The sequence below is a fragment of the Neoarius graeffei genome, chromosome 6 (assembly GCF_027579695.1).
Source record: "Neoarius graeffei isolate fNeoGra1 chromosome 6, fNeoGra1.pri, whole genome shotgun sequence".
In the NCBI taxonomy this organism is placed as follows: domain Eukaryota; kingdom Metazoa; phylum Chordata; class Actinopteri; order Siluriformes; family Ariidae; genus Neoarius; species Neoarius graeffei.
The window spans coordinates 48,670,102-48,685,056 of NC_083574.1; the positions used below are offsets into that span (position 1 = coordinate 48,670,102).

The following is a 14,955-nucleotide window of genomic DNA, read 5'->3' on the forward strand; positions in this document are numbered from 1 at the left end:
GCTGAGTAGGTTTTGCTTCTTTCTGCACAGTCCTATATTGAGCAAACTGCGATGCATTGTGTTCTGATGCCTTTCTAACACAGCCAAGATTTACATTTTCAGAAATTTGTGCTACAGTAGGTCTTCTGTAGGATCAGAGAAGATGGGCTAGGTACTAACCACTGCACACTGCGAACCCCCCTCACAAGACTTGACATTTTGGAGATGCTCTGACCCGGTTGTCTAGCCATCACAACTTAGCCCTTGTCAGATTCGGTCAGATCCTTATGCGTTTCCATTTTTCCTGTTTTTAACACATCACCTTGGAGAACTGACTGTTCAGGACATGAAATGGCTGCCATACATAGAAATGCTGATTAAAAAAAATTGAAGTGGGTTCTTAATTTTTTCCAGAGCTGTGTGTGTGTGTGTGTGTGTGTGTGTGTAATCTCCATAATAGGTTTACATTAATTAGTTTGTTATTATGTTATTGTTTCTATTGTAACAACTCATTCATAGGGATTAGTAGAGCAGATAAGTGACATAATCTAAGTATAATAATAGTGTCAGTTAGTTTTGTGTGTGTGTGTTTGGGTTCAGCACACAACAGAGATTATTTAAAAAAAACATGCAAAAATTTCACAGTTGACTTTTAAAAAATATTTTATTTTTATTGTCTTTTTTTTTTTTAATATTTCACATTTGATAGAATAGTAGTGGACCATTATAATGAAATCCAATTTTGCAACTTTAATTCTCCCTTGGACTGGAATATCACATTATATAGGGTGGTTTTTTTTTTTTTTTTGTGTGTGTGTGTGTGTGTGTGTGTGTGTGTGTGTGTGTGTGTGTGTGTTTCTTGATTTCTTGGCATGTACAAAACATTTTTTGTTTTATAACACCTTTAAGACAATGGTATGCTGCAAGAGCAATTACACAATTTCTTTCTCTCCTTTTCCAGAATCTACACATTAATACATTTTGTGTCCTATGCGGACACTGAGATTAAGTCCTACTATTGAAAAACAGTATTCTTTCAAGAGACGTTAAAAACATTAGTTAATAAATATAAGGCAATTATGAAAAGAATTTTTTTTCTTCAGGTTCCTGAAGCTTTGGAAACCAGTGTTCAGTCTGGGACAGAGATGGAAATGTCTTCATGCGCGCAAAACCTGACTACTGAAGGACAAGTGATAAGTGCAACTTTACTATAAGACTTCAAGCCAGAAACCATCTCAGCTGAAGTATATTGTAGCCCTGGATCACTGTAAGTATTTATTTTCCCACTGATCGAACATTTTTAAAGACATTGGAAATGTCATCATTGATATCCTGCCAATGAATTGAAACACATGCTCAAAACTATATTTAGGTTAAAACAAGACAGTCTTTCGATTTCATAAAATCGGTGAAATTTAGTTCCTTCTGAAATTTGGTCATTGTGATATATGTTTATTTCTGTAATCTCTCACAAAATATCAGGCCATTCTGTGGCTGTAAAGTTATTTAATTTGAGGGGATTCCCTAGCAAATAATGTGCATGAAATCATCCGCTTTGCACAGTCAAGCAGACAGAGGAAGTCCGTGTGCACGTGTGCAGGTTTACCTTTGATCGTGCACTAACAGTTACATCATTTTGTCGCGAAACGAACAGCTGATCACACTGAGGTGCTCGCTGACCGCCGATATTTATTAGTTTGAGCCTGTGTTTCCTTTCCTTCGTATATAATATAACGTCTTTTCTTCTCGCTTTCCGTTACTGTAGTCGGTCTTTCACGTTTCATTCGCACACTCACGTCCTCCATTTTTCTCTCCTGTTTCAAATTTGTATCCCACAATGCCTTGGGCGAACGGGGAAAGCCCACCACGTAATGCATGACTTAGTATCTTGAATTGGGTCATGGTGAAGCAGGAAAAAATAGCGGAGAATTTAGGGCCACGTAGCCCTAAATTCATTAATTATTCTATTTACGAATAAAATTGGAAGTCTGTGATTCAGTAGCTTTTGGGCCACTAAACCAAAATAATTGGGTGTCGGGAAAATTCTTTTTATGACCTACACTTGAAAAATCTGAAAGGCAGTCTAGCTTTAAGCAGCTACTGTTATACTGTAAACAGTTAAATTCCTTTTCTTCTGCCTGTTAAATGCTTTCCTGATTATATAAAGATACTCAAAGAAAATAAAGATTATTTCAAATAAATGATGGCAAACAAAACTTATTGGTCAGGCTAAAATACAAACACCATGTCCTATCTAGACAAACTCCAGACTTCACTGGAAAGTCCTTTCCGTGTTCATGAAATCAGGCTTGGGGTACACTAGAAACCCTGTGAAGGTTGTGTAGCGTCCCTGGTTGCTGTAAACAGCGTAGCGCTCGTCTTGCTGGCTGTAAAGCCAAATGATGTCTCCTTGGTTCAGGACTAACAATAAATTTTGGCTCTGCATCCCTCTATTTCGTGACATGTCCTCGTCAAACACCATGGCCTGCACCTCGCCTGTCCCTTTCATTAACTTCACTGACACAGCCCGTCGAGGGTGCTTCCCGACCGTGAATGCAAAGAAGTACACTCCTGGCACTCGGCACGTGAAGTAGCCAGACGACTTGTTGAAATGGCCACCAATGTTGACATACTCCATGTCAAATGTCAGAGCCTCCTTCTTGTTATGTCTACTGCTTTCTCCCAACACAGAGGATGTCCTAGCTACTGAAAATGCAGACCTGAGATTCTCCGGGGCTTCTCTCCACCTATAACTGACGTCTCCAGAGGGCTGGCACTCAGGGCCAAGATGGTTGTTCAGGTATCGCAGAGAGGATGTAGACTCTGGGTATACTAGATAGCCAGAGAAAGTGATATAAGGGGCAACATTGCTGTAAAGAGCATAGTCTGGGTTCTGCTGTACCAGCAGCCATACTGTGTCCATGGGTGACAGGTTAATCATGGCACTCTGACTCTGCACCTTTCGACCTTTTTTCCTGTACTCATTATAAGCCATAGCCTGCACTTCCTGTCTGTTCTTTACCAGCATCACAGACAGCAACTTCTTGGGGTACCTTCCTACTGTCAGTGTGAAGTAGTAGACACCAGAGATCCGGCAACGAAAGAAGCCAGTGTCTGGATTGAAGTCGCCGCCCACGTTGACAAGTAGGTGGTCAAAGGTCACGACTCGCTGAATGCCACCCAGCATGCTGGTGCTGCGTGTGGCAGAGAAAGCTGAATGCAAGCTGAGCGTCATGGGAGAAATGTGGAAAGCGCTGACGCAGGTGACCAACAAGACTGTTTGACAGAACACATTTCTGGACAAGTACCAGAATAAACCTGAAAAAATTGGAACACAACAGTTGAAGGTAAATGCAAATAGCCAGGCATTTGCAATCGATTTCATGAACAATGACACTTTATGCAAAAAATGTTTATAATCTAATACAATTTCATTTTGCAATATTATTAGAAATTATATTAGAAATTGGTCTTATTACTGTTTTGTTTGTAATTTTTTTATACTATTATCATAGTGTTTATTTGTTTTACTCGCTCACATTCACTCACTTTCTCAAACCAGTTTGTCATGATCAGGGTCACAGTGGATCTGAAGCCTTTCCTGGGAAGACTGGGTGTGAGGCAGGAATATACTCTGGATGGAATGCCAGGGTTTTTATTTGTTTTAGTTTGAGTCATTTTACTTTGAGCTTTAGTTTCATACGAATTGAAAGTTGTATATTCCGACTGGCTGTTAATGAAAGACAGATGTTGTTCCACATCATCTTCTCATTTCCTGATTGGCTTTATGGGTTTCACAATCTTCAATCCAGTCCATTATTCCCTACATCTCTGATATATGATTGATGATCTTATTGACTGACTTTCCAAAAAATAAAGCTGCGAGTTGCTTTTTATTTCACCTATCCATGATGAGTTTTCAAACAAAAAAATGGAAAATACTGGACTTATTTTTATTTTATTCTATTTTAGTTTTGGGTCATTTGTTGTTTTCTTGCAATAGTAACCCTATTGGGCGACACGGTGGTGTAGTGGTTAGCGCTGTCGCCTCACAGCAAGAAGGTCCGGGTTCGAGCCCTGTGGCCTGCGAGGGCCTTTCTGTGTGGAGTTTGCATGTTCTCCCCGTGTCCGCGTGGGTTTCCTCCGGGTGCTCCGGTTTCCCCCACAGTCCAAAGACATGCAGGTTAGGTTAACTGGTGACTCTAAATTGACCGTAGGTGTGAATGTGAGTGTGAATGGTTGTCTGTGTCTATGGCCAAGTTTACATTAGACCGTATCTGTCTCGTTTTCTTCGCGGATGCACTGTCCGTTTACATTAAACCGCCTGGAAACGGGAATCCGCCAGGGTCCACGTATTCAATCCAGATCGTGTCTGGTCCGGTGCTGTGTAAACATTGAGAATACGCAGATACGCTGTGCTGAGCTCTAGCTGGCGTCGTCATTGGACAACGTCACTGTGACATCCACTTTCCTGATTCGCTGGCGTTGGTCATGTGACGCGACTGCTGAAAAACGGCGCGGACTTCCGCCTTGTATCACCTTTCATTAAAGAGTATAAAAGTATGAAAATACTGCAAATACTGATGCAAATACTGCCCATTGTGTAGTTATGATTGTCTTTAGGCTTGCCATCCTTCCACTTGCAAGTGGTAAGTGATATGCGCTGGGATCACACACACAGCGGCTCAGTCCCGAATCACTGCTTGTGCACTTCACTGGCGCGCTCTGTGAGCTGCGCAGGGCCGGAGTGCGCACCCTCCAGAGGGCACTCGCTGTTCAGGGCGGAGTGATTTGGAGCGCAGGATGCCTGCAGAGCCGAGCGTATCCGTGTATTGGTGTTGCTGTGTGCACGCAAATCGTGTATTGGTGTTGCTGTGTGCACACTAATCGTTTTAAAAACGTTAATCTGATGATCCGCTGATACGGTCTAATGTAAACTCCACCTATGTGTCAGCCCTGTGATGACCTGGTGACTTGTCCAGGGTGTACCCTGCCTTTCACCCGTAGTCAGCTGGGATAGGCTCCAGCTTGCCTGTGACCCTGTAGAACAGGATAAAGCGGCTAGAGATAATGAGATGAGATGAGTAACCCTATTAACATGCAAAAAAAAAAATTTTAGATTTATGGCATATAAGTCAAGAATTAGTTTGAGCTACACTCACTGGCCACTTTAATAGGAACTTGTTCTTGATTCTAAGATTCCTGTTCTTGGCTGGCAGGAGTGGAACCCAATGTGCTCTTCTGCTGTTGCATGCTGAGATGCTTTTCTGCTCACCACAGTTGTAAAGAGTGATTATACGAGTTGCTATATCCTTCCTGGCAGCTCGAACCAATCTGGCCTGAGTTTTCCAAAAGCATCGTAGCACAAAGATCATTGTTAAATGGTAGCGCGAGCAGCACAATGAACGCTCTCTCTCCTAGTTAAGATGCTCTTAGTGTTAAGAGGCTTTTGAGAAACCCACCACTGGCCATTTTCCTCTGAGCTCTCTTTTCAACAAGATGTTTCCACCCACAGAACTGTCGCTCACTCAGTGTTTTTTTGTTTTTCGCACCATTCTGTGTAAACTGTAGAGACTATTGTGTGTGAAAACCCCAGGACATCAGCAGTTTCTGAAATACTCAAACCAGTCCATCTGGCTCAAACCAACACCCATGCCACAGTGAAAGAAATTCACACTTTGAGATCACAATTTTTCCGATTCTGATGTTTGAAGTGAACATTAACTGAAGCTCTAGATTTGTTTCTGCATGATTTTATGCATTGTGCTGCTGTCAAGGGATCGGCTGATTAGAGAACTGCATCAAACAGGAGGTGGATGGGTGTTCCTAATAAAGTGGCTGGCGAGTGTACATGCTGTAGAAGAACAGCTTTATTCATCACACGCTCATGAAATTCCTCTCTGAATTTAACCCATCTGAAGCAGCGAACACACACATTAGCAATGAGCACACACACATACCCAGAGCAGTGGGCAGCCATGCCAACAGCGCCCGGGGAGCAGTTGGGAGTTTGGTGCCTCGCTCAAGGGCACCTCAGCCCAAGGCCGTCCCATATTAACCTAACCGCATGTCTGGACTGTGGGGGAAACCGGAGCACCCGGAGGAAACCCACGCAGACACGGGGAGAACATGCAAACTCCACACAGAAAGGCCCTCGTCGGCTGCTGGGCTCGAACCCAGAACCTTCTTGCTGTGAAGCGACTGCACTAACCACTTACACCACAGTGTATGTACCCTCTACTGATTTTAGAAAGTTTCAATTAACTTTAATGTAAAAGCCAGCACTGTTTATCATTCTGCTCAGATCAGATAAAGTACGGTATTTATCACTTATTTTCATATCCACTGAAAAGTGAACACCAGGGTCTTGAGACCCTCTTGTCATCAGTCAGTGTGTAGAACATGTTCAAATGCCATATGAGCAAGTTAGGAAGTCTGGTTTAGCCTTGTCAGAATGCATTCGCTCTTTCCTATCAAGTGCTCACTGGAAGCAGGAGCTGCTCTAATGCAGCTGGTATTGTCTGTTCACTCTGTGCACTGGGGGAAAAGGCTGTAGATTAACCACCGCCTCAGTTCCCCTGTGTCTTACAATAATAGCATTTTCGTGAATGGATGAGGCAGCACAGAAAAGATTATGTGACCAGGGAGTATTAAAGTAGAGTCATAAACACAAAGACACATAGATAAACTGAGGCTCAATTAAAAAATATATATATTTTTTAATTCCTTCCATTCAATTGTAATTCTAATGTGTAAAAACTCTAATGTGTCACAAATGGTGAAGATAAAATAATCAAGAGAAATAATAACTCTGTCATTCCATTAAAAAAAAAACTAAAACTGTGACTGAAAATATGTGCATTTAATAATAAGCATATTTAAATGTCCTAAGTGTAGTATGTTTGTGTTTCCCTGATCGGGCATTCATAAGTTATAAAAATGAAAAATGTTATTGACCAATAAAAGATAATAAACTGGAAATTTATATTACACAGCTGTGCAATTTTTGCGATAAGAAAGTGAATAATTTTTTATTTTTATTTATTTATTTTTTTAAAACTGTGGTTACTTTTCCATCCATCCATCCAGGGAACACTTTATGAAGCAGGAATACATCAGTCACATCATGTGCACACACATTCACACACTCATTCAACAAAATGAGTTGAATTTTTTGTTTAAAATTTACATGAACCTTTAACATTTAAAAAAGTCTGCAGATACTTTGGAATCACATAATTGTAGCCAGTGAAGCATCTAAACTAATAAAACATAACACAGTAATGTCAGTAGAACTAATGTAGCTGTACATACCTGTCCTAAACTGATGTAAAGAGGTCATGTCTCATGAGCCTTATTCCTCCTTTCCTGACTTTCTCACCCTCTGGCACTAAACTGATGAACTACTCCAATTTTGACATGAGAATGCTTCTGTGGAAGGCCATTGTGGTCAAAACATGTCACCAAATATAAGAAAGAAAGCACAACTTTATTCATTACACACTTGTGAAATCGGTAGTGTAGTGGTTAGCGCTGTCGCCTCACAGCAAGAAGGTCCGGGTTCGAGCCCCGTGGCAGGCGAGAGTTTGCGGAGTTTGCATGTTGTCCGCGTGGGTTTCCTCCGGGTGCTCCGGTTTCCTCCACAGTCCAAAGACATGCAGGTTAGGTTAACTGGTGGCTCTAAATTGACCATAGGTGTGAATGTGAGTGTGAATGGTTGTCTATGTCTATGTGTCAGCCCTGTGATGACCTGGCGACTTGTCCAGGGTGTACCCCGCCTTTCGACCGTAGTCAGCTGGGATAGGCTCCAGCTTGCCTGTGTCCCTGTAGAACAGGATAAAGCGGCTAGAGATGATGAGATGAGATGAGATGAGATGAGATAAGATGAGACACTTGTGAAATTTCCTCTCTGCACTTAACCCATCTTAAGCAGTGAACACACACATACCCAGAGCAGCAGGCAGCCATGCTAACAGCACCCGGGGAGCAGTCGGGAGTTCAGTGCCTTGCTCAAGGGCACCTCAGCCCAAGGCCGTCCCATATTAACCTAATCGCATGTCTTTGGATTGTGGAGGAAACCGGAGGAAACCCACACAGAGAACATGCAAACTCCACACAGAACGGCCCTCACCGGCCGCTGGGCTCGAACCCAGAACCCTCTTGCTGTGAGGTGACTGTGCTAACCACTACACCACCGTGCCGCCCATAAAAGGGCCATCAAAAAAGATTGTTTGTTTCTGGTCACCCACCTGACCTTGCATAAATATGCCCCATCCTGAAATTTCTGAAGTGTTAAATTAATACAACCTTTTGTTTGAAGAGCTTTTCAAATGATGAAAAATGTTTACCGTTGCTCAGAAACGATCACAGCTATGGGCGCGGCCATATTCGATGTACCAAGTGACTACAGCGATAACGTGCAGGAGTTGAACGTGATTCTAGCAGAAAAAAACTTTTCTGACATATTAACTGTACAGAATGTATATGTGAATTACAGTGACACACGTCGATGTATTAAAAAGATGACTACACTATAAAAAATGATTTCTTGTTTTAACTTAAAAAGGTTAGTGCAAGGGCTGCCTTAAAATTTTGAGTTCACTGAAATTAATATAGTAAGTTCACAGCAATTTAACTTACTATGTGAATTTCAATGAACTCAAAATTTTAAGGCAGCCCTTGCACTAACCTTTTTAAGTTCAAACAACAAATCATTTTTTACAGTGTAGTACCCTGTGGAGCTTGAATAACCCCTAGGTACTTGAATCACATGCTAGGTACTTGAAACACCACGCGCTAATGTTTACACTTGAGTACGGAAACAGCCAAAGTTTATCCTTATTATAATATTATAATGAGTGAGGTCGCGACAAACATGGCGGAACCGGTGGCCTCCGACATGGAAGTGAACACTCAAGAGCCTTCAAGCTCACAGATGCATTTAGATTTGGAATATTTCAATTCTCAATTTTTATTTTTATAAAAATATTTTTCTAAATATTTCAGTTTGTCTCGATTTAGGAGTCTTCGTTCGATCTGGGCGAGCCGCCACATTTGCTGTGGCTCTGCAGTCGCGACCTCTGACCCACGCATGACCTCATGTGACTTTTCCAAACTGGCTGCTGAGTGGTTTGTAAACAGACCCAATACGTGGTCAAGACGCCACGCATTAGGAAATAAAATGTACTGGAACAAGATGATGCATACCAGCTATGGGGATGGGTATCGGCTCAAACAATTCAGAAAAGGGTAGTAATGTTCCTGAACCAACACATCGACCTGTGTCACTTTAAACTTTGTTTATTGTCAAATGAAATGATTTTCTAAAGGTCTGACTATCTTTAAAGGAATATGTAGACTGAGCACTGCTTGTGGACTGGATGAAAAATTTTCACTTTAATAATAGTACTTTCTGTTCATGGTCATTTCCCTGGAGAAACTTTTCAAGCATTTCTTTATTAAAGTTATTCATCTGACATATTAAAATGTGTTTAAAATTTTAAGGTTGGGTGTTATTATACATGGAGGAACTGACTTTAAAGTGCATATTCTGGACCAATTTCATTTTTTTAAAAATATGAAAGTATGTCCCTTTACACACTCATCCAGAAGGGTAATTTTGCACAAGGCCATCTGTCTACAGCAGAAAAAAAATAAAATAACAAAACGCATCTGGGGGCGTCACGGTGGTGTAGTGGTTAGCGCTGTCGCCTCACAGCAAGAAGGTCTGGGTTCGAGCCCCATGGCCGGTGAGGGCCTTTCTGTGTGGAGTTTGCATGTTCTCCCCGTGTACGCGTGGGTTTCCTCCGGGTGCTCCGGTTTCCCCCACAGTCCAAAGACATGCAGGTTAGGTTAACTGGTGACTCTAAATTGACCGTAGGTGTGAATGTGAGTGTGAATGGTTGTCTGTGTCTATGTGTCAGCCCTGTGATGACCTGGCGACTTGTCCAGGGTGTACCCCGCCTTTCGCCCGTAGTCAGCTGGGATAGGCTCCAGCTTGCCTGCGACCCTGCAGAACAGGATAAAGTGGCTAGAGATAATGAGATGAGATGAGAAAACGTGTCTGGAAAAATCCCAAGGGAGTCTGGAGCCAGATTCGTGACGTTACCTGCGGAAGCGCCAGCAGGCTGCGCGAGCTTTGCACGGTTTCAGTGCACAGCCTGTGTAGACCAAGCGCTCCCATTTATCTCTCATTGTCCGGTCTTCTGGGAAACGATGAGTACTAATCCCATCAAGATTGGTGTTGCTACACCCTCCTACGATACATCTGTTAACCATTTTAATAATTACGCGATAACGTTGAAGAAATTTGCAGAAAACAACCAGGTCGTTTTCTCATAAACAAACCAGCGCTGACATAGGACTCAGAAGGAGGCGTCCCGCAGATGATGTCATGAAAATCAGTGTTTTTCCTGGGAAATTCAAATGGCAAGTTTTTTCAGAGGCGGACCAATTCGCCTCAAATGGCTTGATTTCAACTGAATTTTTCTGGTATTGCGCAAGGTAAAAAAAATTGCAGAGAATGCAGAATGTGACAGACATTTGACCAAAGTTTAATATAAAATAGGAGAATTACATTGATCTTGCTCCTGAATTTACCCGTGATATGCACTTTAAAGCATTCTCTCACTTCATGCACATTCATCCATTATGGAATTGACAAAAATGCAGACCATCATGATGTTTTACTGTTGCATTTGTAATATTGAACACAGGGTAATGGTGTATGAACAAAGAACAACAACACATCAAAAAGTATTAATATCCTTTTTTTTCCCTCAACTCCTGCAATCATATAATTATAAGACATTTTCACACATCATAAATTAGTTTGATATTTAGTAACAAAAAATTGATTGTACCGACTATTTTAATATGGTTCGGAAAGAAAAGAAAAAAATTCCACCCATCCTACCCTCAATTTTTTAGGTCTTGACAGGAAACATAATTTTTTTTGCTAGGCCTAAGGAAAATTCTGACATGAAAATACAAACTGGTCATCACACCAAAATGGATTGTTGTGGTATATAACTGTACAATGTGGAGTGTGTTATTCAGCTTCAGATGATTAATTTTTTTAAAGAATGACACATCTAACTTTTATAGTTAGATTTAATTCTGTGAGACAAGTTAGTTCTTGTTATCGTTTATATTATAGCACTTATGATAACACCTCCTTGCTCAACCTGCAACCCTGCAGCCATCTGTGTCCATCAATAACACCGCTCTATCCAGTAAGGTGGACAGTAACGAAGTACATTTACTTGAGTACTGTACTTAAGTACACTTTTTGAGTATATGTACTTTACTTAAGTATTTTTTTAAACTTATGACTTTAACTTCACTACATTTGAAAGATAAATATCGTACTTTTCACTCCACTACATTTCTATCAAGGTCCTCGTTACTCGTTACTATGAAGCAGCTCTGAAAGTGGATGTTTTTTCTTTTCTAAAACGCGATTGTTTTTTTCTCAGGTGACACTGAGACAGCCGATCAGTAATCACTAGGGTCACGTCACGTCCATAGACTGTATAAAATCAAGATCAATGATTTATCAGCAGCATTATTTGAACACGATCAGTGGATGGCAGAATGGAAGGAGGCGGTTCTTCTGGGGAACGCACGCACTCATGGCCATACCTAGAACCCATGTTTCAGTTTTCTGAAAGGATTAAAGATTTGTTTCATTTTACGTAAATGTTTGCTTTGTTTGCCTAAAACAGAGCACATCACAGCCTACAAAAACTTGCCATACAACCTGCTGAAGCATATTGAGGTCTGTAAACATTTTATTCCAAGAGAAAGCTTGCAACGAAGTTGTCTGTGCTTTTAGAGCTAGCGATAACATTGCAATAGCGATGCAGTCTGGTTAGTCAAATGACTTTCTATGGATTTACCCACCAAGTTGCCGTAGCATTGTCCACGGCTAACGTTAACACATAGCTAGTTAACTTGGACACTGTTAGCATGTAAACACAGAGTTACGCTAACATCTCATCTCATTATCTTTAGCCGTTCTACAGGGTCGCAGGCAAGCTGGAGCCTATCCCAGCTGACTATGGGCGAAAGGCGGGGTACACCCTGGACAAGTCGCCAGGTCATCACAGGGCTGACACATAGACACAGACAACCACTCACACTCACATTCACACCTACGGTCAATTTAGAGTCACCAGTTAACCTAACCTGCATGTCTTTGGACTGTGGGGGAAACCGGAGCACCCAGAGGAAACCCACGCGGACACGGGGAGAACATGCAAACTCCGCACAGAAAGGCCCTCGCAGGCCACGGGGCTCGAACCTGGACCTTCTTGCTGTGAGGCGACAGTGCTAACCACTACACCACCGTGCTGCCCGTTATGCTAACATGAATAATGTGAACTTATCTGAAGTCTCATCTCATCTCATCATCTCTAGCCGCTTTATCCTTCTACAGGGTCGCAGGCAAGCTGGAGCCTATCCCAGCTGACTACGGGCGAAAGGCGGGGTACACCCTGGACAAGTCGCCAGGTCATCACAGGGCTGACACATAGATACAGACAACCATTCACACTCACATTCACACCTACGGTCAATTTAGAGTCACCAGTTAACTTAACCTGCATATCTTTGGACTGTGGGGGAAACCGGAGCACCCGGAGGAAACCCACGCGGACACGGGGAGAACATGCAAATTCCGCACAGAAAGGCCCTCGCCGGCCATGGGGCTCAAACCCGGACCTTCTTGCTGTGAGGCGACAGCGCTAACCACTACACCACCGTGCTGCCCGTTATGCTAACATGAATAATGTGAACTTATCTGAAGTCCTTTCAGAAATATGTTTTAGCATAATCTTGCCAAATAAGCAATGTAGAAATGTTTCTTTTCTAGGAACGTCACATACCCAATATGATTTTGAGTTTGAAAAGAGTTTGCTCGCATGTCAGGAGCTTCACTGACTAGCTAGCTTAACATTAAACCACCATGATGCACAGCATGCATTAATTTTATGAATTCACAAAATAATCCAGTAGGTTGCTTCTGAGTCAGCGTTGTGGCAATAATACAACGATGCATTGACAGAAAATGTACTTTTAATACTTAAGTATTTTTAAAAGCAAGTACTCCAGTACTTTAACCTAAGTAAAAATTTGACTGGACAACTTTCACTTGTATCGGAGTAACATTTGACCAGTGGGATCTGTACTTTGACTTAAGTAATGAAGTTGGGTACTTTGTCCACCTCTGGCAGACAAGTTCACGTATCTGGGTTCCACAGTCTCTGATATACGTATTGGAAGGATTTCCACGATGTTAGGTAAACTAAGCAAGCATGTCTGGAACAATAAGAACCTTTCATTACTCCTCAGAGTTTGCGTTTACCACGCATGTGTGCTTAATACCCTTCTGTACGCAAGTGAGACTGGGACGACATACCATAGGCATGAACATCATCTAAATGCAATTTTCCCTGCCTTCAATCCATACTCGGTGTACAACCCTCCCTAATCTGCATGTCTCTGAATATGCAGAACATGTGGGGGAAACCAGAGGAAACCCACACAAGGCCCTGTCAGCCATGAGGCTTGAACCTAGAACCTTCTTGCTGTGAGGCAACAGTGCTAACCACTGTACCACCATGCTTGCCACCAAAAGGCTCAACTGGTCCCTAATTGATCAAAGGGACCAAGTAAATAATCAAATTTCCATAAACATTTTGATTTGATTTTGAAAAATGTTTATTTCCATGAACATTTTTATTTATTTATTTTACATCCATACAATTTTACAGTTAAATTTGCTGTGGTGCCTGATGCTAAAAGAGTTCATACTTTATTCTTTAACATACAGCCTGTAAGATATTTTGAAATGTCAGAAAATGTGCTGCAGTGGGTGAAACATGTGTGCAGTACAGAATCGACTGCAGGTCATACGGCATTTTTTAAATGATGCAAATCGAGCAGGGCATGCGGACTGGGTAACCACACAACTCATAATCCTCTTTTCTGATATTTAGATGTTAAAACATCAATGGAAATTTAGACGTTTAAACACCAATGGAAATTGGATTATTTACTTGGTCCCTTTGATCAATTAGGGACTAGTTGAGCCTTTTGGTGTTAAAGATGGGAGTGACAAGGTTGGACAGGATAAGGAACGAGCACATCAGAGGGACAGCACATGTGGAGAGCTTGAGAATTAAGCTAAGAGAGATGAGACTGATATGATATGGGCACATCCTGAGAAGAGATGCAGAGCATGTTGAGGATGGAGCTGCCAGGCACACGAAAACAAGGAAGGCCAAAGAGGAGATACATGGATGTGGTGAGAGAGGACATGAAAGTGGCAGATGTGGTAGAGAAGGATGCGGAAGACAGGGAGCGATGGACACAAAAGATCTGCTGTTGCGACCCCTAATCAGGAGCAGCCAAAAGAAGAAGAAGTTTGTTTGTTTGTTTTATTTGTATCTGCTTATCCCGTGCGGGGTCGCAGGGGGCAAGCCGGAGCCTATCCCAGCTGACCATGCAGGGTACACCCTGGACAAGTCACCAGCTCATTGCAGGACTGACACACATGTAGACACACAACCATTCACACTCACAGTCAATTTAGAGCCACCAATTAACCTAACCAACCACAAGTTGGCCTAGTGATTAGCGTGTCCGTCTCTTGATCGGGAGATTGCGAGTTCTACTCACGGTTGGGTCACACCAAAGACCATCATAAAAATGGTACCTACTGCAGTCTGGCAAGGCATGCTGCAATACAGATGTGAGTGTGGAGTCAAACTCTCGTGGTTACTAGAGGACTAGCTCTCCACTATAACCCTAGCTATGTAATAGGCAGAAGGCCAAGGGCTACGGAGATTGGTACCACCCTGCATGGGAAGGACTTTGATTTTTTTTTTTTTAATTAACCTAACCTGCATATCTTTGGACTGTGGGAGGAAACCCACGCAGACATGGAGAGAACATGCAAACCCCACACAGAAA

At 42.1% G+C, this 14,955-nt stretch overlaps 1 protein-coding gene across 1 annotated transcript; it reads right to left on the minus strand.

The window, feature by feature from the left end:
- Positions 1 to 2,251: 2,251 nt before the first annotated feature.
- c1qtnf13 (C1q and TNF related 13) lies at positions 2,252 to 7,321 on the minus strand. Its single transcript, XM_060922930.1, has 2 exons — positions 7,294 to 7,321; positions 2,252 to 3,297 (listed from the first exon to the last, which is right to left on the minus strand). Exons 1-2 carry the CDS (start codon positions 7,319 to 7,321, stop codon positions 2,252 to 2,254), a joined length of 1,074 nt encoding a protein of 357 aa, XP_060778913.1.
- Between the last annotated feature and the right edge of the window lie 7,634 nt (positions 7,322 to 14,955).

What these genes read in the sequence shown, in the direction of transcription:
- c1qtnf13 (XM_060922930.1), bottom strand. Translation starts at nt 7,321, where the DNA reads ATGACCTCTTTACATCAGTTTAGGACAG. An exon ending in TTTACATCAGTTTAGGACAG is followed by an intron (nt 3,298 to 7,293) that starts GTATGTACAGCT and finishes CAATTTTTTCAG; the next exon opens with GTTTATTCTGGTACTTGTCC.